Raw genomic sequence first — 22621 nt, 5'->3', positions numbered from 1 at the left:
CAGGGGCTGGGGGCGGGGGGGACGTGGCCAGGGCCCCAGCCTCAGAGCAGAGAGGCTAGCCCCGAAGCAAGGAGACTGGAAACAAATGTGGGGATTATCACACCTCACTCTAGGGTCCGCATTGTACACCCTGGTAACACACACAGTGCCCTGCCCGCAGGAAAGGCTCACAGGTCTGTGTGCTATGGGGCTTGGCATCTGTCCTGCCCCTAGCAATCTGCTCATAGAGGGATCAAATGCTGGGCAGGGCTGTGTGCACACGTCCCCGCAGTTCATGCCTGTTCCTTTGGATGCTCTTTGCTGTCAGGTGGTGGGACTGAGGACTGTTCATCTCACCGGCAGAGCCCAGGGCTGCCCCCACCAGGCTGGGAGCTCTCTGAAGGCAGAAGCCACGTTTCCCTCCTCTGGAAGACATGGGCTTGGTGGAACCAGACAGAGAAATCCTACCAAGAGGGCCCTTAGTTCTCCCAGGCCCCCTGCTTATTTCTCCGGAAGGATGGTTCAGGCAGGACTAACAATCTTCTCCCAAATGAGCCCTTCCTAGGACTGAACACCCCTGAGGGCGAGAGAACAGGAACAGAGATGTTTTGTGGGGGTGGGAGGCATTTCTGGGGAATGATGAGCTTGGGGAGGCCACCGCCTTCCATCAGCCCTTCCTCCATCCCGACTCAGTGACCATCCTTTTAATCACATCCCCCTTCTGCATACCATGTTCACCCTGGTGGGTGCAGGCTAGCTTTTCCAATGGGCTCTGGGTTGGAGGGCGTGTGTATGTGCATACACACGCATGTCCGTGTGTGTGTGTGTGTGTGCCCATCTGTCCTGGAGAGCAATAATAGTTAATAAATAAGTGAATGGCAAAAATAGCCTCAAAGGAGCTGACAGGCAGAAGGCCAGAGCAGCCGGGCATGGGGCCAGCACCCTGAAATGCCAAATGTTAATTTAGCCAAAAAGAAAAGCGGTCCATTTCGAGACCGCCTCCATTAGCCAGGGTCAGGGTCTGTTGTGGTTTCTGGCGCTGGCCTAGCCCCTCCCCGGGCATCCTGAGTGCAGCCCAGGCACAGGGGGCCCCTGGCGCACCGAGAGGGTAGCAGCGCTGGAGGGAAGGGGCCCAGGCTGGGGCACACGAGGTTATGAACAGGCAGGAAGCCGGCAGGCCGCTTCCCAGCAGCCCTCCAACAGTCCACCCAGCTGGCCAGCCCTGCGTTCAGCCCCCAAGGTCTAACCAGCTGGGGGAATGTTCTAGACATCATCGCCAATCTCTTGACCGGGGATGGGCCCTGTCCCACCTAGACACTCACTCAGGGGCAAGCGATGTGACTCAATGTCCTGGCTGTCCTTCGCCCTCAGACCAGATCCCTCTAGTGTCTCGTTTGGCCTCTCTCCGGCCTTCTCCCCAGCAGGCCTCACCAGCTCAGAGCACTCTCCACGCTGAGGCCTCTGGTGGTCCGTGGGTGGTTTTGTAGTCCTTTGCTGCCTGAGTACGTGTCTTAATGAAGTTACAGAAGGAAGCACATCTGGGAGAAGCAGATGTGTGCCCCTCTCTTCCCCAGTGCCTCCGACCCTGGAAAACCATTCTCGGTTTACTTACTGGCCTCTCTCGGACGGTCCTGATGGGGGATTGCTAGCCACACGCCTGACCTCCTCACAGCCTCCCTCAGCGACAGCCACCCCCAAATTCATGGGGGACCTGGCCCAGCCCACTCCCCAGTTCACGCTCACCCAGGAAAGTCCTGCCCCATCTCCCAGACTGGTCCCAGTCAGTTCTGGAAGCTTCCTTGCTCCTCGGGGTTGTGCACTAGGCATCTGGTGGCCAGAATAAGGATGGGGCAAGGGTGGGATAAAAACCCCTGACCCAGCACCTAGCCCTCCTTCCACTTAGCCTTCTTCTGGGAGATAATGCAATTTTCTTCTACCCTGTTTACTACCATCCGCACTCAATGAGCATTTGAGAAAAACACTAGGCTCTCCTATGTGTGGGAATTTAAAAGAACAAACTATACACAGCCAGGACAGACCACAGGTCATTTATTCAGGGCATTTTACTTGGCAGTCCCTGTGCTAAGTGCTTTGTATATATCATCCCATACAATGTTCAACACAATCCTTGGAGGTAACAGTTCGTAGTATATCGCATTTTATGTAAAACAGGCTCAGAAAGGGCAAGGAGCCTGCTAAGGAGACACGGTGGGGCAAGGCAGAGCTGGGATTTCAGCATTTCAACCATGTTGGCAGAGGGAAGACAGTCGTAAGCATGAGGAGCCTCTACCTGGGGAAGCAGCCACTCTCATGGGGGGCAGCAGGGGGAGGCAAGCAATGAACAAGGGAGTTCGATTCGCACTTTGTCAGGTGGCCTCTGAGAAAGGACAAGATGTAGAAGTCACCATGTTGGGCCTGTGGGAGTGCTAGGAGCCCTCCTGGGGGTCAGGGTGGCCAGGACACCAGGTCCCAGAGAAAGGTATCGTCCTCAGAGGCATGAGATCTCTGAGCACCTGGCTGGACTGGCTGCTACAGGGGGTCCCAGCATCCAGAGGGAGGAGGGGCTGAGAGCTTGAATGTTTGGGTGCTTAACATCTGGATAAAGGCAGAGCCCTAGGGATTTGAGGGAAGGAGGCTGACATGGGATATTTAAAGCCCAAGAAAAGGGAAGGAGGGATGCATCCCAGGTCTCCCCAGGAAGGAGGTGATACCTAGTTCCCCAGAGGCTGGAGACCCAGTGTCCTGGTTAGGGAGCGCGAGGGAGCAGCTTTGGCACCACTAGTAACCAAGGCAAGAAGAAACTAATAGGTAAATGCCCAGGTGCTCCCTGTGAACCTCCCTCTCTTGGCTGAAGGCCCGACCCTCAACTCTCCACCCCGCCCCGCCCCGCCCCGCCCCAGGGCCAAGGGCTGCAGTCTCTCCACTCACCTCCCACTCTCCCTCTCCCTGGAGGCTCCTCCCTTCAGCTCCAAACACTAAAGCCACCTTTCTAAATATACATGGGGCCACATCCACTCACGCTCCATAAGAACCTTCTAGACATGCCCCCTGCCTCCAAGCCAACCAACCTCGGCCCAGAAATCCACACTCTTCCCAAACTAGTCCCACCCACTAGCCAGCCTCCTCCTTACTGCAGCACTCCCCATATCCATCGGGAAGAAGCCAGCACGCTCCATCTCTGCTGCTGACGCCCGCCGCTGGCACCCCACTGGGCCCAGGGGGTGCGAGTGCCTGTCTGTCCGTCTGTAAGAGCCTAGACTTGGAGCCAGGCTGCAGGTTCATTGGTTCAGCTTGATCTAGCCTGCCGCGTCTCAATGTGCCCATCTGCAGAATGGGGGTGACAACATCAGTGCTTACCCCATAGTGCAGCTGTGGGGATGAAATGAGTGAACACAACTGAAGCACTTAGAACAGAGCCTGATGCACACGAGACAATAGTCACATGTCTCCTCTCAAGGGCAGGGTCTGTGGCTAATTCATCTCGGTTCCCAGTGCCTAACACATGGGCGATATTTGCTAAATGACTCAGTCCAGCAAACTGGACAGCAGGACCCAGGCAGAGAGAAATGACACTGATAAAAAATAAACCCAAGTTAGGGATGATGATGAATTTTGGTTTAGGACATGCTGAGTTCCAGGAGGCGGAAGGACACTGACAAGGAGGACCTATGGATGGGGACCCATGACAGAGGTTAAAGCAGGAGAGAAGTGTCTAGGAACCCTGCCCTGTCAGCTGTGGGACTTTCAGTCCCCGCAGGGCTATATCGTTTTCTTTTCTTTTTTTTTTTTAAAAGATTATTTATTTATTTATTTATTTGAGAGAGAGAGAATGAGAGAGAGCGAGTACATGAGAGGGGGGAGGGTCAGAGGGAGAAGCAGACCCCCCGCCAAGCAGGGAGCCCGATGTGGGACTCGATCCCGGGACTCCAGGATCATGACCTGAGCCGAAGGCAGCCGCTTAACCAACTGAGCCACCCAGGCGCCCCTATATCGTTTTCTATTCCCATAGCCCCTGAATTACTTGAGCGGCAGAGAGACCAACCTTCCTCCAAGACCACCAGAGTCTCCATTCCCCAGAGGGATGGGGCTGGCTGAGGGGGTGGGAGCAAGTGGGAGAAGTCAGGGTGTGGCTAGCCTGGTAGCTTCTCAGCTTTTGAGAAACCCAAGGTTCCTAGCCTTTGCACCCTACCCAGGGAAGAGAATGCCTCACCCCACACCCACACCTGCACCCAAACGCAACTGGTCCTCCCAAGCTCACTTGCCCTCAGCCACTGCTCTGCTCCCTCCAGGCCTGAGCTGTCCCTATTAGGCTAATTCCACCTGGGGCTGTGGACACCCAGTGGAAGTCTCAGAGCTGGTAGCTCTCCATTTACTCGTTTACTCGCCTGTAGTAAATGTGCAAGTGCCCCCACCCCATCATTCCGGGGCCAACCTGGGGGGTGGGGAGGGGCCCAAGACACCCTCTTCCTTCTGCAGCAGAACCTAAAGAGGACCCTAGGGGAAGTGGGGTGGGGCAACCCACATCTCTTTGTTCCCTTAAGAGAAACCAGGTCTATTCTTTAAATCTGGGTTTAGGGTGATTTCCCTTTTACTTCCAGAAGAAACAGAGCAAAATTAAAGAAAAACAAAAGAAAACAAAAGACTATGGGAGAATGCAGGCTGGAACCTGTCTTACAGACCTGGACACAGCCTCACCTGGATGCCACTTCTTCCTCCAAGGAGAAGCAAAGAGCAGCCCCAGGGGCTGTTCTGCCAACCCCATAAGCTCTCACCTTTCCCACTGACACCTGCCCCAGGATCAAAGCAGAAAAGGACACCACTCCAGACCCAGCAGGAGTTCCCTAGAGACCTGTTTGCCAATGAAATCTCCCCCAGAGGCCTCGGAGGGAGAGGGTTTAAACCCACCCGACTGAAGGCAGGTGGCAAATAGGCAGAGGCAACAACACCCCACACAGGGAAGATGTCGGCTGGTGACTAACTGGCTTTTCTAGGCCATTGCCACCAATGCTGGAGAAATATTCCACTTTAAAAATAAATGTAAAGCAAAATCCAAAATTAACTCTCCCCAGATAACCCCTTTCCAAAAAAGACCACGTCGTAATCCACATGTGGCCATTCATGTACAGTTTAACCCAAGGACATCGCTCGGTCCTGGATAGGGGTACTTTCTAGGCCTCCACCCCACACATCTGGTGCACTTCCGTCGCCCCAGTCCTCAGATGGACCCCAATTTCCTGCGCTTCTCTAGCTGTTCCCAGAGCAGGAGGGCTGCAGCAGGGCCCCTGTGCGTCCTGCCCTGATCTAAAGGTGCTAGAAAAGAAGTAACTTCAAGGTGTCTTCGCCACACAGGCTGGTAACACCAATATCATTCCTTGCTTCTCAAGAAATCAGGAGTCAAAGGAGAAGTAATGGTGGTTAACGGCGCCGGACGAACGTCGCTCTCTACCTGCTGTGTCACTCGGAGCAAATTCATTCATCCATCCCATGGATGGATGGATCTACTACAGACACTGTTCTCGTTCACAGTCTAGGTGGAGGGACTCACAGAGGACAGCGAACACCGCTGAGGGTGGGGAGCAAGGCCACCACGGGTGTTTGCACGATTTCCACCCACTCCGAGGTGAAATACCACGTACGAAAGACAGGAAGGAGTTAGTGCCGATCAAAAGGTCCTTGGGTGTCACTGCCAGGGGGCTGCAGCACGTTGAGCGAGATTCGCGGCCCCGCCAGGGTGGCTTGGGCGAGCACACGGTGTAGCAGTCGTTTCCAGAAATATTCCTGCAGTTATTATAGCACCGTGTGCAGCCATGTATCGAGCCACGTTCGAGGCTAATTGCTGGTGATAAGAGCAACATAAATATACTGAGCCAAGCCACAGCCTTGCCCGACAAGATTTTATACACCAACCACCAACCAAGTTTTCCTCCCATTACATGCCTGCAATAATTTTTAGTGGCCATCACTCTTTACTGAATCACCACAATAAACCCTTTCGATATAAACAACTCGCCCTTCAATATAGCCATAAATCAGACTCAGTGTCATCTACATGATCCCTCTGCTGAGGGAGGGAGGCTCAGGGCGGTAGTTCTCAGCCCTGGTGCATGTTGGGCTCACCAGAAGCATGACAACGTGCGGATGCCCAGCGCCGCCCTCCCACCCCCCTGCGTGAGCCTGGGTACCGGGGTTATATAAGACTCCTAGATGTGCCTTCACTTCCCACACATTAAGCTCCATTCGGTTTCTTGAGGTTAACCCACCCAGAGAGCTGAAGTCTTAGCCCTGGGAGTTTGAGGTGAAAAGTGGAGCTGACGCATGCTTGGTAGTACATGGCAACCAACTTGAAGGAAGTTGAGAATGTGCTGCAGGAACTGTGATTCCATGGATTGCTTTCCAAAGAATGAAGAATACTTTCTGCAATCTGTGTAGTTATCCATGCCCATATTTATTGTCCTTACAGTTAAACCTGACTCCTGGCAAGTCTCTGGGGGTCTTCCCAACACCTTACAGTGGGAAAGGCGGAGTCGGGGAGGACTCAGGGAGCAGGAAAGATGAGAAGACAGGGGATCGAGGATGGGGTGGGGTGGGGGGCAAATGGGTGCAGGGGTCCTGCTTGACATCACCAGACAGACCAGATCCAAGAGAGGGAATAAGGTAGAAGAAAAGCAGTGTTTTCTAAGGCCACGACCCCAGGCACATGGTCCCCCGCCAGTGGAGGACAAGCCTGCCCTGGTTCAGGGAGGGAGCACCATGAGGGACTCCTCTCTGCCAAGGCAGAAATCCTGTGGAACCTGAGAATGGGAACTATCTGCCTTCTTCCCACAATGCTGGGCAAGTAGGGACCACAAAGTCGATAGCATTCAGTAAATATTTGGATATTAAAACAGACAGACACCTGCCCTCAGAAAGCTGACTGTCAAGTAGAAAGAGAGATAAACCCGCCAAGACAAATTACAGACCAGTGTAAGTGCTACAGGGAAAAAGAAGAGGATGCTTCTCATTTAGATCCACAGGATCCAATGTTGCAAAGGCAGGGCCCCTGGAGAGGCACAAGGCTGCCCTGCTCACCGGGGCTCAGCTCTGGCACCACTTCCCGGCAGCCTCTGCGGCTGAGATGTAGGGCCGAGACACTGCCTGCTTGTGGTACCAACTGGGAGCCAGTGAGGGGGCAGATGGATCCCTCCCATGCAACAGGGTAAAAAGTTTATACGAACAGGGACTTGGCCAGAGGAAGACTGGGGACTTGGCATGCTAAGTAAACAAATAAATAGCTTTCCCATCCCCAAAAGAAAATGTGAAAATAAAAATCTTGAAATTCCACTGAGCAAAAAATGGCACTTGGGTAGGAATTAATGTTTTCCTTTAGTCTTCTTGAGATGAGGGACAGGGAGAAAAGCGGATGTGAAGCAGGAGGTTTGGGGTACTTTTTAAGATGTTGATAGTTGTGAGGAGCTATGCTTTGAAGGTATCGTAGGAACACTCTAGTAAGCACTAAACCGCACATCTACTAGATGCTACTCTCCAGAAAGACCCTGGGTCCGACCTCCAGGGTGTACCAAGGAGTAGCCTGATGCGTCCCCGGCACATTCTGCCTTCCCCTCCCCTGTTCCACTTATGCCACCATAAGAGTGGATATGAGGCAGCCTCCCCCAAGCTAAGCTATCCTAGTGTCACTTCTGACCCCTCCCCTGGATCTCAGTCCCTATCACACATCCCTAAAACCACTCAGGAGGGGGCGCCTGGGTGGCTCAGTCGTTAAGCGTCTGCCTTCGGCTCAGGTCATGATCCCAGGGTCCTGGGATCGAGCCCCGTACCGGGCTCCCTGCTCGGCGGGAAGCCTGCTTCTCCCTCTCCCACTCCCCCTGCTTGTGTTCCCTCTCTCGCTGTGTCTCTCTCTGTCAAATAAATAAATAAAATCTTTAAAAAAAACCACTCAGGAGCTCTTCATCAGTAAGCATCTGATCCCAGGCACCCCCTGAACACCTCAGGGCCGCCTTCCCTCGCGGCACTGCAGGCTCAGGAAATGACAACTCACTGAATGCCCATCTGAGCCAGACACCATGAAGGAAGGAAGGCTATCACAAATAAAACACCATGCATTCCAAAACCCAACCGAGACAACTGCCTGACAACAGCTGTGCCTTCTCTAGCTTCTGTATGCACCACCAAGTGGATGCAGGGCTGGGTCCAAATGTGAAAAGAGCACTGGATTTGGAGTCAGAGATCAGGATTTATGTTGCAACTCCTAAGCGAAATGACTAACTGTGTGACCTAAATGAGGTCACTTAACCTCTCTGAACCCCTACTTCCCCCTCTCCAACATAATATCAGCAACACAGGTCTGGAACTAGGAGTGAGTTACCTTGTTTTGGCCATCCAACATCAGATCCTGTCAATCAGGAACCTACCATCCCCCACGAACAGGAGGGAAACACTGAGGGAGGCAGAGCAGCTCAGCTAGGGTCACGGAACCAGGCTTTTCTCCTGGACCTCTGGCCCCAGAGCTCATGTCTGCCCCATCTGAACCCATCACCTCCTCAGAACCGTCATGACTAGCAGAGGAGATCACACATGGTAAGGTCCTTTGTTATCTATAAAATGCTAATCAAATAGGAAAGTGAGTCTTTAAAAAAAGGGGGGGGTACATCTGGACAGCTCAGTTGGTTGATCTGACTCTTGGTTTCGGTTCAGGTCATGATCTCAGGGTCAAGCCCCACATCGGTTCCACACTTAGCGTGTAATCTGCTTGAGATTCTCTCTCCCTCTGTCCCTCCCCACCTGCCCATCCATTAAATAAATAAATAAAATCTTAAAAAAAACAAAAAGTGAGTCTTTTGGCTGGTATTTGAGCCACTGTCTAGGCAACGGAAAGCCATACTTTTTTAAGAAGTAAAAATTTTAAAAATAGTTATGCAGATAGATAGATGAATATATCATATATAAATTATATGTGTATTTATAGAGAGTATTGCTTAAATTGTTTTTTATACTCCACTTCGTTCCTCTCACCCAGCAACAACCACTCTACTAGTGACAAAAGTTACCAGGTAGGAGTGAGGGGTCCAGGCAGGACTAAGTCTTGCACCTGATGCATGTTTACCCCAGTAAGTGGTCTCTCCCCCGTCCTGGGGTTCAAGTCAAACCTGGGTTAGAATCCCCGCTTCTCAACTCTCGCTTTGGATTCCCCACAAGAAAAGATTCTGAGACAAGGATTTGAGTACAAGTGGTTTACCTGGCAGGTGACCCCAAGAAACACCAAAAGGGGAATGGGGGAGTGAGACGAGGAAGGGAAGAAGGCCCAGAAAAGGGGAACGTCATCAAGCCTGTTAGCACCATGGGCAACTAGAGCCGACAATTTCCTTGGGATGGGGAGCCGATGGAGAACACATGTCTCAGAGTGAGACTCCCCTCACCCCAGGGGCAAGGGAGCTGGGGTACTCCTCCACCAGCGTACAATGGTCATTGGCTGAGAGCTGCTCTCGGGCTGGAAACCCCCAGCACTTCTGACCTGCCCCATGGGCAAGCAGAGAGGCTCAGGGCCAGAGAAAGCCCTCGGGTACGGATGGCTGGCAGGAGTAGAAAGGTCCATGCCCAGGGAATATGGGTGCGTGCTGCACCATCTACTATGTCAAAAGCTGTGTGACCTTGAGGAAGTTACTTACCTTCTCTTATTTCATTGTCCGAGCCCTGAAATGGGGATAAAAATGTCTTTCTCGTAGGGATGACATTACAATTAAATGAGGTCTTATATGGAGGGGATTAGTTCCATGTCAGGTTCATGGTAAGCATTCAGTATATACTCATGGTTTCAATAATCTTTAAGGACTTCCTCCTTTTGGAGGGTTGAGGTGGGAAGAAAACAAAGAATATTTGGGGGAGAAGGATGATCCAGAATGGCCCATCACTCACTTCCCTGTGGGCAGCCAGGCAATCAGTGCCTGAAGTGAAAGTTCTGGAAAGAAATTCAATGGACCCCAGACCCACCAAAGGTCATTATACAGAAGCCCAACTTGCTCCAACGTCTAATGATAGCAAAAAAAAAAAAAAATACAAAACACAAAACAAAAAAACCTAAAACAAACTAAAATTAGATTAAAGGAGGCATCTTCCTGGTCCCTTCCATCAAAACCCTTTATTTTATAAAGGATTTCAGACCCAGATGGGGAATGAGACTTTAAAACAGGCAGCCAGCCAGTGCAGGCTGAGAAATGTTCTTGAGGGAGGAAAGCCACCAAACAAATGGCCCCGTCTAGATTACCTTGCCTAGGCCTATCCCAGAGGCCCATGCCTGCGAAATTTCCCAGGCATGGGAAATTGCTTGCTCCCACCTCCTGAAGCAGTGTGTCCTAAAGTGAGTTCCAACAAACACTATTTTTTTAATTTTTATTATTTTAAGATTTTTCATCTATCTGAGGCACCTGGGTGGCTCAGTTGTTAAGCTTCTGCCTCCGGCTCAGGTCATGGTCCCGGGGTCCTGGGATCGAGCCCCGCATCGGGCTCCCTGCTCCGCGGGAAGCCTGCTTCTCCCTCTCCCACTCCCCCTGCTTGTGTTCCCTCTTTCACTGTCTCTCTCTCTCTCTGTCAAATAAACAAATAAAATCTTAAAAAAAAAAGATTTTTCATCTATCTATTTGACAGAATGAGACAGCGAAGGGGAGCTGCAGAGGGAGCAGGAGAAGCAGACTCCCCACTGAGCAGGGAGTCTGACCGGGGGCTCAATCCTAAGACCCTGGGATTCTGACTTGAGCTGAAGGCAGACACTTAACCAACTGAGCCATGCAGGCGCGCGCAACAAACACCATTGACCCCTGTTATGTTCCTTAAAAAACAGATTCTAGGGTCAAATATGTTTGATGAAGGCTTCATGCGATATCCCCCCTTTGAACATATTCAAAGCTTTGAAGTCCTACAGTAAATAATTCTGTTTAAGCCAGTATTTCGAAAGCTCACCTGACACAGAAGCAAATGTGTGTAGGTGAAACACCTACTAACATTCCTGCAAAGGACAGAGTCTGAGCTAATGGCAGTCCTGGGTGCTGGGACCCAGGCTTTGAAACCCCCCCCCCCATGGCCTAGCGCAGTGCCCTGTATACAGTAAGCACCTAATACCCAGGTGCTGTCTGACTGAATGGGGAGAAGGTTGGAGGAATGACTTAATAATGGCTTTCAGATCTGTGAAGTGAACGGTATTGGCAGTGCCAGGCGACAGCTCTCGGTTTCCAAGAAGGCACACGTTTAAAATTGCAGCAGGAGGGATTTTGGAAGCCCTGCTCAGAGTTTAGGATTGCAATCCACCAAAATAGGCTTCCAAGCCAAGCTGCATCGCTTCCTTCTGTGGAGGTGTTGGTCTAGCACTTGGGCGCAGCAGTCTGTGTGCAGCCGTCCACCCACCCCACCACCCATTCATTCACTCATTCAAACCCTCACTGAGCACCTACTATGTGCCGGGCACTGAGGTCCCTGAAGACCCCTTCGAAAAGCCAACTGGGACTGCAGTGAGCTGTGTGAAAAAGCCCAGGGACCCCTAAAGGGAAGGAAGGGGGACCACCCAAGTGTGAGGTCAGGCAGCCTCCAGCCCAGAAGCAATAACTCATAACCCACTCAGAGCAAGGAGGAGGTGGGAGGATCTCACGCGGACACATGAGGCTGGCCTGAAGAATAAAGCCACTACTGTCTCTCCCCGTGTTTGTTCGTCTTTCCCCCTTTTCTGGTAACTACATCCCATTGTTCCCAGAGAGCATCCCTGCCCCCACTTCTCAGCCTGTCCCTATACGCAGAGTTCCAATCTCCTCTTGCTTTCCTGAAGCCCTACCCCTCCTTCAAACCATCTCCTTGTTCCCTACCTCTTGCCCCACTCCATGTTCTCCCCATTCTGTACATCCCTTCTGGACCAGGGTGTCCTCAGTATTTTTCGTATCCACTACCAGACAAAGGAATGAATAAACTAGGACTCAAACCGAGGTCAATCTCTATGCTGAACACCCCCCTGGTACCACCACCAATGGTGAGCCACAGATCGCTTTGCCTCAAACCAGAGGCAGGGGATGAGAAAGGTTGGGAAGAGAGTATGAGTCCAGGTCTGGGACATCCCTCCCATCCTGTTTCACCACTACCCATCGCCTTCCAGGTCTGCATCCTCCCATCAGCACATACTGGCCAGCCCCACCTGAAAGTCTCATCAGGTCTGCAATGATTTTGCTTCTTTTTAAAAAATTTTTTTAATTTTTGGGGCACCGGGCTGGCTCAGTCGGTTAAGCATCTGCCTTCAGCTCAGGTCATGATCCCAGGGTTCTGGGATGGAGCCCCGCATCTGGTTCCCTTCTCAGCATCGGGCTCCCTGCTCAGCGGGGAACCTGCTTCTCCCTCTCCCACTCCGCCTGCTTGTGTTCCCTCTCTCTCTCTCTCTCTCTCTCTGTCAAATAAATAAATAAAATCTTTAAAAATTCTTTTTAATTTTTTATTTTTACGTAATCTTTACACCCAACGTGGGGCTCGAACTCAACCCTGAGGTCAAGAGTCGCATGCTCCACCGACAGAGCCAGCCGGGCACCCCTGCTTTTGCTTCTTTCAAACAGAGCCTGAGATGGGCATGACAACAGAACCCCTCAACGGGCTTTAGGAGACAGTCACACCGATGCCAGGCACTAAACCACAGGCTCCTAGGGTTGAGGGTGACCTGAGCAGTCATCTTGGTCAATGATCCCAAGCCTAAGAGTTGGTCAAGATCACCTGGGGAACTTTGAAAAGTAGATCCAAGCTGTTTAAAAAAAACAGATCCATTCCTGGACCCCAAGCCAGACCTCTGAAAGCAGAGCCATTTCCTCAGTAACAAGCGTGGCTGAGGCCAGCCAGCCTCTACTTGCAAACCTCCCCTGCCCCGCTGCCTACCCCGGGAGGCATCTGCTTTGATGGCTGCAGCCCCAAAGGCTGGAAAGGTATCTCCTACCTGGAGTTGAAATCTGTCTATTGTTCTTACCCATTTGCCCCAACCCTGCCCTTGGGGACAACTAAAAATAAATTTAGCCCCTCTTCTAGTGTCTGGCAACAGGGGTCCCGGCAATAGCGTCTTGCCCAGGTGTTCTCTTACCCGGCTACAGCCTGCTCTCCTCCCAGCTAAATTTCTCCCAGCCTTTCAAAGGTTCTCTCAGAAGTCAAAGTCTCCGGTCCCCTTCCCAAGCTGGTCACCTTCCTCTGAATTCCAGAATCAACCACAGTATTTCAAAGGGGGCCTGAATCTTGCCTTGAATTGGATATGTCCATTAACCTATCCAAACAGCCCGCTGCTCTTTTCAGACTGGCAGCCCCCAATGCAGGCTCACTCTGAGCACACAGTCCATTACCTAGAAACCCCCAGATTTTGTTTAACCTTGCAAAGAGAGATCTTCCCTGTCCTTGAGAAAAACTGGGGGGAGAGGGTGGGAAGTAGGGCTTTCTAACTATCTCCATGAAGTTTTGGGTCTGGGAGAGAACATTAATGCTGATCCCACCCTCTATTAGCTAGTTGCCCCCATCTGATAAGCACGGATGAAAGGATATGCTAAAACATAACTTATGTAACGGCACCCAAAGGATTTATGGGCATGAGTTCTTGGAGCAAACTATTTCCAATCCCAATACAGGTTGCCCTCCTGGGAAGTAAACGACCAGGAGCTGGACCCCCCACAAGATACACACAGTTAACTGAGGTGCTGGGCGGGCATTCTGGACAGGACGCCTCCCATAAAGAGGCTGGTACAGCCACAGGAGCCTCCCATCTGGCCTTGCCCAACACCCACTCCATCTCTGGCTGGGACCAAGGTAGGAGCGCCTTTCATACCTCTTAGGAGAACACGAGGCCTGGCCCAGCAAGGACCCCAGCCCTGCTTCTGCTGCAGCCGCCCCTTCTGACAGATGACCTGTGGCCAGGGCCCATCTGCATGGGAAAGCTTCTGTCCAGGACTTGTGTACTGATTGTTAGAACTTTTCTGTGAGGTTGGGCACGTTCCCGCGATGGGGCTCAAAACATCATCTGTGTCCTCTTTATAGACAAACATGAGCACCCTGTTCTGTGTTCACAGCACACAGACCTCATGCTCTTGCTCCAGATCAAAACTTAGATTGAGGGGCGCCTGGGTGGCTCAGTCGGTTAAGCAGCTGCCTTTGGCTCAGGTCATGATCCTGGGGTCCTGGGATCAAGCCCCGTTTCCGGCTCCCCGCTCAGCAGGGAGCCTGCTTCTCCCTCTCCCTCTGTCTGCCACTCTGCCTACTTGTGTTCTCTCTATCTCTCTGTCAAATAAATAAATAAAATCTTTAAACAAAACAAAACAAAACTTAGATTGAATTATTAACACTGAACATTCCCACAAATACACAAGCTGGTCATTTTGTTCCTCGGCTGGGTCTCTGCCCTGCCTGAAGTCCTCCCCATAGGAATTGAGGCACCCCTGGGATCTGGAACCCCCTACCCAGAAGCCCTGCTCGACCCCACCCCCAGAAGCTTCTGCTCCCCTCCCAACACCCCTGCCCTGTTGCCCAGAGAAGGAGGCAATGTAATTGAAAACAATTAGCAAAGAGAATTGGCAAAAACAATTAGCCAAAAAAAAAAAACGACCCAAGCAGACCCTCCTCGGCTCCCAACTCAGAGCCCACCACCACGCCCAGACCGCTGCTGCTGCTGGAGTTCACTAAGGCCTGGCGTCTCCTGTCCAGAAATGGGGGGAATAACGGGTGGCAGGCAATGCCAGCCATTGCAGGAGAAGTGCGTCCTCCCCCACAGCACCCCAGCAAGCGGGGGGGAGCGGCCTGTGGCAGCACACAAATGGCCAACACGGTGACCCACCACACAGGCCTCTGCGCTGAGCTCCAGGGCAAGGAGGCGGCCCTTCAGTGGGGCTCCCTGGGCAGCTGAGTCAGTGGGCAGCAGGAAGAGTCTTCAAAAGGGAAGGATAGGAGCCTTGTATTTCAGGGGAGCTGACCACTCAAGTCTAGCCCCCAACTTCATTAGGGAAAGTAGGGGATGTGCATCCAGGGTACTGCCCTGAGGAGCCAGAGGTGAAGGTCGGAAGGGCAGTCAAGGCCCAGAATCAGAAAGGCAAATGGCCACCCCTGGAAGCCAGCCACCAGCCAGGAATAAACAGGACAGAGCTGCAATGATCTCCTTTGGAAGTCAGCCCAAAGGCTTCCCCAGGCCCACCTCCAGTGCGGGGGTCAGCCCACACAACAGACACACACACACACACACACACAGAGACACGTGTGTGTGCACCACACGGGCAGACACAGCCGCACATACACAGCAGTCAGTTCGCGCTCTGCATCCCCACCCCCTCCATCCCAGCCTCCTAGCTACAGACACTCACACGTGCTCACAGTCACAGAACATCACCCACACAAGCGCCTGTGCCTCTCTGATCTCTGGGACAACTGGTGACAGTTACAGGTTCAAACAGGCACAAAGGGCGAAATGCAGGATATCACGGAGTTTCTCCAAAAGGGTCGTGGGGCAAGACAGGAAGGCAGTGAAGATGGGCGGGGGAGGAGGACGGGTCACCCCACACCATGAAGCATGACCCATTCTTCTCACAGCTCTCTCAAGCTCACAGGGACCCGCACGGGGTCAGAATCTTCTCAGAAACCACGTCGGGCAGGCCTATTGTGGCTGCAGAATAATAATACCCCACATCTGAACAGGACTCTCTACTTTTCTCTCCAATCCATTATCACCTGCTGGAGTAACACCGGACGGCAGAGATGCTCATCTCCTCGGGCCGGTGACCACCTGCCCCCACAGGGCCCAGAGATACTTTCTCCAAGATGATCTTTAATGGCTAAGCATATGTAATGGTTGTGTGAGCGTGCTTGTTTGTGTGTGAGTGCGTGCCCAGGCTTTATGTAGCGGAGTGGGATACCATCAAACAAAAATGAGGTCGCCATGGCAACAGGCTCGGCATCATTGCAGCCCTATTAACACAAGTGAGGAATGTGTTTGGCAGATGCTCGAGTGTTATTTATGGTATGGGTGTAGCAGAGGGACTTCTAACAGGCAAAGAAGGAGGAAAAAAACAACCCCGTGACGCTCCTGCTGTATCCCACGGAAGAGACAACGGAGAGACAAGAGCACAGGAGACGCTGAGAGGCTGCAAACAGGGAGTAGGAGATGGGGAAGCAGCACAAGCCGGCAGGCAGACGAGAGGAGAAGGAAGGTGGGCAGAGAGCAACAGGGGACTGGAAGGGGGGGTGGGAGGAGAAAGGAAGTGAGAGGGAAAGCAGAGGGGGAGGAGGATGGATACTGGGGGAAGAGCTAGAGCAAAAGATACAGGAAGGGAAGAAACACCATCCCCCAAAGAGGGCTACCTCTTGGTTATCTTTTGAGTAAAAACCCTCAGGAGGCACCGGTTGAGAAACCAAGTATTTCTCCTCCTAATTGGAGCAAAGGACAGAGCCCCAAACATAAAGAGGGGGTGGGGAAGAAGAAAATACCCAGGTCAGATAATGACTTTGAGGACATGGGCTGTGGGAGCAAGAGGGTCAGCCCTGCAGAAGGAGAAGTGAAGAACACAGTTTACCAAGGGCCTACAAGGCACATGGGATGGAGGCGGGGGAGTGGAGGGAGAATTTCCAAAGCCCCAACATTAGAAACCATGCACTGACCCGACCCGCCCCCCCACGCCGTTTCCCTGGACATGTGTCTTTATCAAAGAAAAGAACAAGGCATCTAATGCCAGCCAGCCTCAAACACCTGCTGCTCTGGGGTAATCTGAAGCAGAGGTTAATGCTAGACTGTCCCACCTATAGTTCCCTACCATCCATCAGGGTTTGGTCAAGAAACATAAATTTTCTATCAGGCATAATCAAATACAGACCCCCCAAAATACAGTTTTCTCTGAAGCCAAATAGAATGTTCGCATTCCCTTGTCCTGGACCATCGCTAACAAGCTCTGCTGTCCTCAACGGAGCAGAACGGGAGAAGTAAGTGTAAATCCACCCAAAAGCCTACAGCCAAGTCTAAAGACTGCAATGGGTAAAAGCAGCATGGGGTGGGAGGTGGTGAAGGTGGGGGAGGGAAGGGGATTTGCCAGAGAAAGAAGGCGAGTCAGTCAGACAGTCACTCTGCTGTGGCCAGGGCATTGTCATGCTAAGGTGGGGTTGGAGCACCCCAGGGCCAGAACTCCTTTCTTGGGATCTGACTCCAGTCTCTTGAAACCATACATCTAGGGGCGCCTGGGTGGCTCAGATGGTTAAGCGTCTGCCTTCGGCTCAGGTCATGATCCCAGGGTCCTGGGATCGAGTCCTGCATCGGGCTCCCTGCTCAGCGGGGAGCCTGCCTCTCTGTCTCTCTCTCTCTCTCTGTCTCTTATGAATAAATAAATTTAAAAATCTTAAAAAAAAAAAAAAAAGAAAGAAAGAAACCATACATCTAGAATGGCCTGGGCTGTTTCAGAAAAAATACCCTGAATGATCCTGGAAATCTCTGCTTCTCCATGTGGACGACAAGCCCTTCCCTCTGCAGAAAAGCTACACCCACCCAGGCAACCTGCCTTCCACCCAAGCCAGAAACAACGCCCAAAGATACGACATCCGTATGATAGCCTGGGTCCTCAGGTCAGAAAGAGTCGGAGCCTTTATAAGCACTAACAATAGCAGTCAACTTTTTCTTATACCACCACCTCTCGATAGGTTCCTCTCTCAAGTTCAAAGCTGATCTCTAAAAATTTTTGTTTTCCTTCTGATCCCAGATCAGAAAAACTTTAACTAGGCTTCAACAGCCCCACCTACTCCACTCACTGGAACACAGCCAAATTGGCAAGCAGTTATTAAATCCCTATTAAGTACCCTAAAATGTGCTAGACAAGGAAGAGAGGGTGGAGAAGAAAAAACATACACGTCAGGAATCCTGCATCCAAGGAGCTTACATTGGATGGGGAGCAAAACCAATGGGCACTGGAAAATAAGTAAGTGCTCCACTCTGTGGCTCTGACTCTCTTGTTAACCGTGCAGAAGAGGGAGAGGCCAGTGTGGCTGGAACGGAAGGAGGGGCTCCTGGTAGGAGGTGAGTCTTGGCACAGAGGGTGAAGCTTGGCACAGAGATTGGAACTGGAAGGAGCATACACAATTCTCTCATTCTCAAGAAAAGAACCCGGGGCCCAGAGAGGCTGCAGATCCTCTTCCTCCCAGTCACAGAATACTCTGTTGTGGCAGCTAGAGCCCAGCTCCCTGAAGCCCATACTGGTGCTATTCCCTGTGGCGAGAAGGGTACCACACCCAGGAAGCTGGGGGCACAGGAAAACTCCTCAAGGAAGATGCAGTACCCAAGAGGATCAAAGTCTGAGCAAAGGCAGAGGGAGGAGAAAGGCAATGCCAATGGAATATGGTTAGAGGTTCTATCAGAGGACGCAGACACCTGGAAAGAGGTGTGGGGTGCAGTGGGGTCCATAGTCGAGAAACTAGCCTGCATCAAGGGCTCACTTGACTCTCACAGCTGAGCTGCACGAAAACAAGTAGGCTCAGCAGGGGTCAATGGATGAGGCCCACGGAGCTCCAGACAAGGCCCCTGCTAAAGGAAGCAGGTGTGCATGTCGGAGGGGCTGGTCTCACCTGAGATCAGGAGAGCAAGCACACCTCTCTCCCAGAAGCCTTCAGCAGCGTCACCAGTTAACCAGGCAGAGGTTTTAATTCCTCCAGAGCCCACCGTGGTGAACGCATGGAACCAGTCTCAGCAGGAATAAAAAGCCCCCACCACCAGCACTAGCCAGGAACACCCAAGGAAAGGGGTCACGCCACCCAACACTAGCTTTCTGCTCAGGCCAGGAGGGGGACTACCACCACACACATGGCAGACGCTTCTTCCCACCTTTGCTGAAGGCAGCTTTTTGGCTTAGGGCACTTTTGTAAACAAAACAAACTTGTCAGTCCTCCCTCAAGTTCAGGGATATCTCCAGCTCCCAAAACCCCAGCCTCAGACAACTGGCAGGGTTATCATTTCTCCTCCTTGAGACTGGGCAAGGGGTGCCCAGGGGCTCCCCTCCCCAACCCTCTATCCAGGAATCCTTAACAAACGAGGAGGGAGAGGTTGCTACAGGGTCCAGCCACTTTTGTGAGGGGCCTTTTACATACAGGGGCAGGGGAGGGAAGGGGGACCTCTCCATAGAATTTTCTGCTCCAACTCTCCTTCCTCACTCATATCCCCACATTAGTGGCTACGTGTCTTCTCCGGCGCAAGGGCATCTTTTTGTAAATGAACATGCTGGGGCTCAGAGGGGGTTAAGAGGCTCTGAAGACACCACTAACTGGCCCAGCCAAGTCTTTCTGGCTCTTTCACCACTTTAGAAAGGGTGATGGGTTGCTTCTCTTTGGAGTCGGGCCGAGGCCTGCCCACCCCACAATCTACAGTCCCTACGTCCAGGTGCGCTCCTACCTGCTTGAGCAGGAACTGGTCCTGGGCGTTGGTGCGCAGGGCGATGGCCAGGTGGAGGGCCGACAGGAGCACTCCGCTGAGTACCGCGGCCCGCATGCGCACAGGCAGCAACGTGTAGATGGTGTAGATGAAGAACACGGTCCACCAGATGCCCTCGGAGGCGCTGCGCGGCTGGGGCAGCAGCAGGCCCACCACCTGGACGGCCAGCACCACGGCGATGAGCGCGTAGCAGGCCAGGCCCATGTGGTCCTGGTGGAAGGCGGCGCGGTTGCAGAGCACAGCCATGACGAGGATGACACCTATCGCAGCCGCCAGCACTGCCAGGTAGGGCAGCTGGAGCGGGGGCCGCGCCGCGTGGAAGGCCAGCATGACGAGGCACACGAGCACCAGCACGGCCATGAGCATGGTGAGGCTGCTCTGGTTCAGACGGAAGAAGTAGCGCTGGTACAGACGCTCCAGCTTGTCCGACGGGAACTTCTTGGAGCGGAATATCTGCAGCAGCGCAAGGCAGCAGGCACCCAGCGACAGCACTGCGCCGGGCCCCGCGCCTGATTCTGCCGAGCTGCCGCCATCCCCCGACCCTTCGTCGCCCTCGACGGCGCCGGCCTCCAGCTCGTCCACCGCGCGGCCCTTGCCCCGCCGCTCCTCCAGGCCCAGCTCCACCGAGCGAGGGCGCACCTCCGTCCCGCCCGCCGCGGCGGCCACCGCCGCCGAGCCGCCACCGCCGCCCGCAGGGGGCGCCCGGGTGCTGCCCCCGCCGGCCGCGCCCCGCCGCTGCCGGCGGCTGCCGCGACCACAGTCGTCGCCGCCGCGCTCCTGCCAAGCCGACTTGGAGCGGAAGCTGAAGCCGAAGCCCCCGGCCAGGGGGTCGTCGCCACTCAGCGGAGGATCGTCGTCGTCGTCGCTGCGCCAGCGGTTGGCCAGGCGCTGCTGCTGCTGCTGCTGCGGGGTCACCGCCCCCCCGGGTTTCTTGGTGCAGCCGCGGGTCGAACCCCCAGGGGCGTGAGGGTAGCCATTGGCGCGGGAATCCGCTTCCCCCCACGCCGAGCGGTGTTCCGGGCCTCCCCGGGACGCCGGCGCCGCCGCTGTCTGCGCCGCGTAGCCCGGGGGGCTCACGCTTTTGGAGCCGGACATCCCCCCCTCGGCCTCGTCGTCTTCTTCCTCCTCCCCCGGGGGCCGGGCCGGGGGCCTCCAAGGGGACGGCGGACGGCCGAGCAGGGGGACCAGGCTGGGGTCACACGTCGGGGGCGGCCCGGGACCCTGCGCAGCAGCGGGGCATCTTGGCACCCCCGTCCTGAGCGGAGAAGCAGGGCAGCAGGAGGGCAAGCGGGGAGGCAGGCAGAGCCCTGAGGTGAGAAGTGGCTGAGAATCCGCGTCTGGAGTCCCAGGTCCGAGGTGGAGTTGGCTCCGAGCTGGAGCGGCGGGGACTGCTCGAGCCGCTGCGCCGCGCGCAGAGGGACGTCCGGACTCCTGGTTCGCGTCGAGCTCGACGAGGACCGGAGTTGCGGACGAGGCGGGACGGAGAGGTGTCCTTGCGGGCGGCGCCTCCCCGGGGCTGGCAATGCAGGGGCGCTGCGCTCGCAAATTCTGCCTAAGCGGGACCCAGCGGCACACGCGGCGAGCCGGCTGCTAGGGCGGCGAGGCGGGGGTCCCGGCGTGGAGACCGAGCGGGTACCCTTTCCTCGCGGCGGACTAGGAGCGACTGGGAGGTGCGGGCGCCAGGCAGCATTATTTTCTTACGAGGGGTGGGGAGGTGGGATGGGGGGTGGAGAGGACGGGGGAGGGGGCGGCGGGCGGAGCAACAGCTCCGGGGCCCTGGGGGGTGGGTCCTGGAGCCCAGGGGGGCCGTCGCCCGCATCCCTCACCTCCCGCAGCGAGAGTGGGAGCGAGGCCCCCGCGAAAGCCGAGCCGAGCTTTCAGCGCGTCCGCGCAGGGGGCGGGGGCGAAGACCGGCTCCTGCGGCGCGGCCCTTCCCCTCTCGCCTCCCCCTTCCCCCCAAACCGACCGGGGCTGGCCCAAACCCGCTGGCCCAGGAGGGCTGCCGCGCCGACTCCGTAAGCCCCAGGCTCCTCGCCGCCGGCTGCGGGCTCACCGCGGCCGGGCGCAGAAGGACTAGGCGGAGGGCGGTATCCGGCGCAGCGCCGCCGCCGTTGTGCCCCAAAGCAGACGGGCTTCTCCCGGGGAGTGCGGCATCCAGAGATCGAGGGCCAGGGCTCAGATGCAGCCGGCCGAGAGGGGTCCGCCCAGGAGCTGCTGCGGCCCGGGGGCGCTCCGGGGAGGCCCGCGGGAGCCGGGCTCAGGGCGCGCCATGCACGCCTCGGGCCCTGCGCCGCTCCGGCCGCTCGCGCCTCTCCTCTTTTCTCAGCCGCTTTCCGCCGCCGCCGCCGCCGCCGCCGCCGGAGAGCCCTCCGCATCCCCTCCTCCCGCCGCCTCCCCGCCCCCCGCGCGGCTCCGGCCTCGGCTCAGAGCGGCGCGCGGCCGCCTCCGCCCCCGGTCGGGCCGCGGCCCCCGCCTCTGCGCCCCGCCGGCATCCTCAGGCCAGGCCCCGTGAGGCGCCCGGGGCCGCGGGGTCCCCGGTTCCCCTTCCTCACCTAAATTTCTCGCCGCGCCCCCTCCCTCCCAGGCGCCTGGAGCCTCGTCCAGCCGGCGGTCCCTTCGCTGGACCTGGGTGGCGTGCACTCCTCCCCCGCCCCCTGCTTGGGTTCTTGCGCCCCTAGTCCAAGCTCCCCTCTCTTGTATCCCCCTTTAATCCCCCTCCCCCATTCAACCCAACTTCAGCCCCTGCGCTGCGCCCCCCTTCCCTGGCCCGGCTCGATTGGCCGCTTCCTGAGCTGTCAGACTTGAGTCCCGCGCTCTTATTGGACGATTCTCTGGCCGGGCGGCTGTGCCAAAGGAGGGCGCACCGGGCTGGGGGCGCCGGGGCAGCGGCTGCCGCAGGGAGCGGGAGACCAGAGTCCCCGGAGGGGCCCGAGAGCCAGACCCGGAAGTGGACGGGGGAGATGGAGAAACTGAGGATCTCTGAGACGTAGGAAGGCAGTGACGGAAAAGATGGGAGATGCAGTGGGTGAGGCTGATGCAGCCAGGGCGGGGCGGGCAGGAACGCTTTGGTGGGTAGTTACCGAGAGGGAGCCCTGCAGACAGCACTAGGAACACCTGGCGTTTGTGAAGAGCTTTTGCCTGGTCACACTTTTTCTTCCTTCCTTCCTTCCTTCCTTCCTTCCTTCCTTCCTTCCTTCCTTCCTTCCTTCC

At 55.1% G+C, this 22621-nt stretch overlaps 1 protein-coding gene across 1 annotated transcript in view; it reads right to left on the bottom strand.

Annotated features, from left to right (window-relative positions):
* ADCY5 (adenylate cyclase 5) overlaps positions 1 to 21025 on the bottom strand; it is a 148582-nt gene extending 127557 nt beyond the window's left edge. The window contains exon 1 of the mRNA XM_035000010.1: positions 19373 to 21025. Within this exon, the coding sequence (XP_034855901.1) occupies positions 19373 to 20506 (1134 nt within the window). The 5' untranslated portion in view covers positions 20507 to 21025. The remainder of the gene's footprint in view (positions 1 to 19372) is intronic.
* Positions 21026 to 22621: the final 1596 nt, after the last annotated feature.

Source organism: Mirounga leonina, unplaced genomic scaffold (assembly GCF_011800145.1).
Source record: "Mirounga leonina isolate KUSES-001 unplaced genomic scaffold, KU_Mleo_1.0 Mir_115, whole genome shotgun sequence".
Lineage (NCBI taxonomy): Eukaryota > Metazoa > Chordata > Mammalia > Carnivora > Phocidae > Mirounga > Mirounga leonina.
This window is presented reverse-complemented; position numbering and strand designations above follow the sequence as displayed.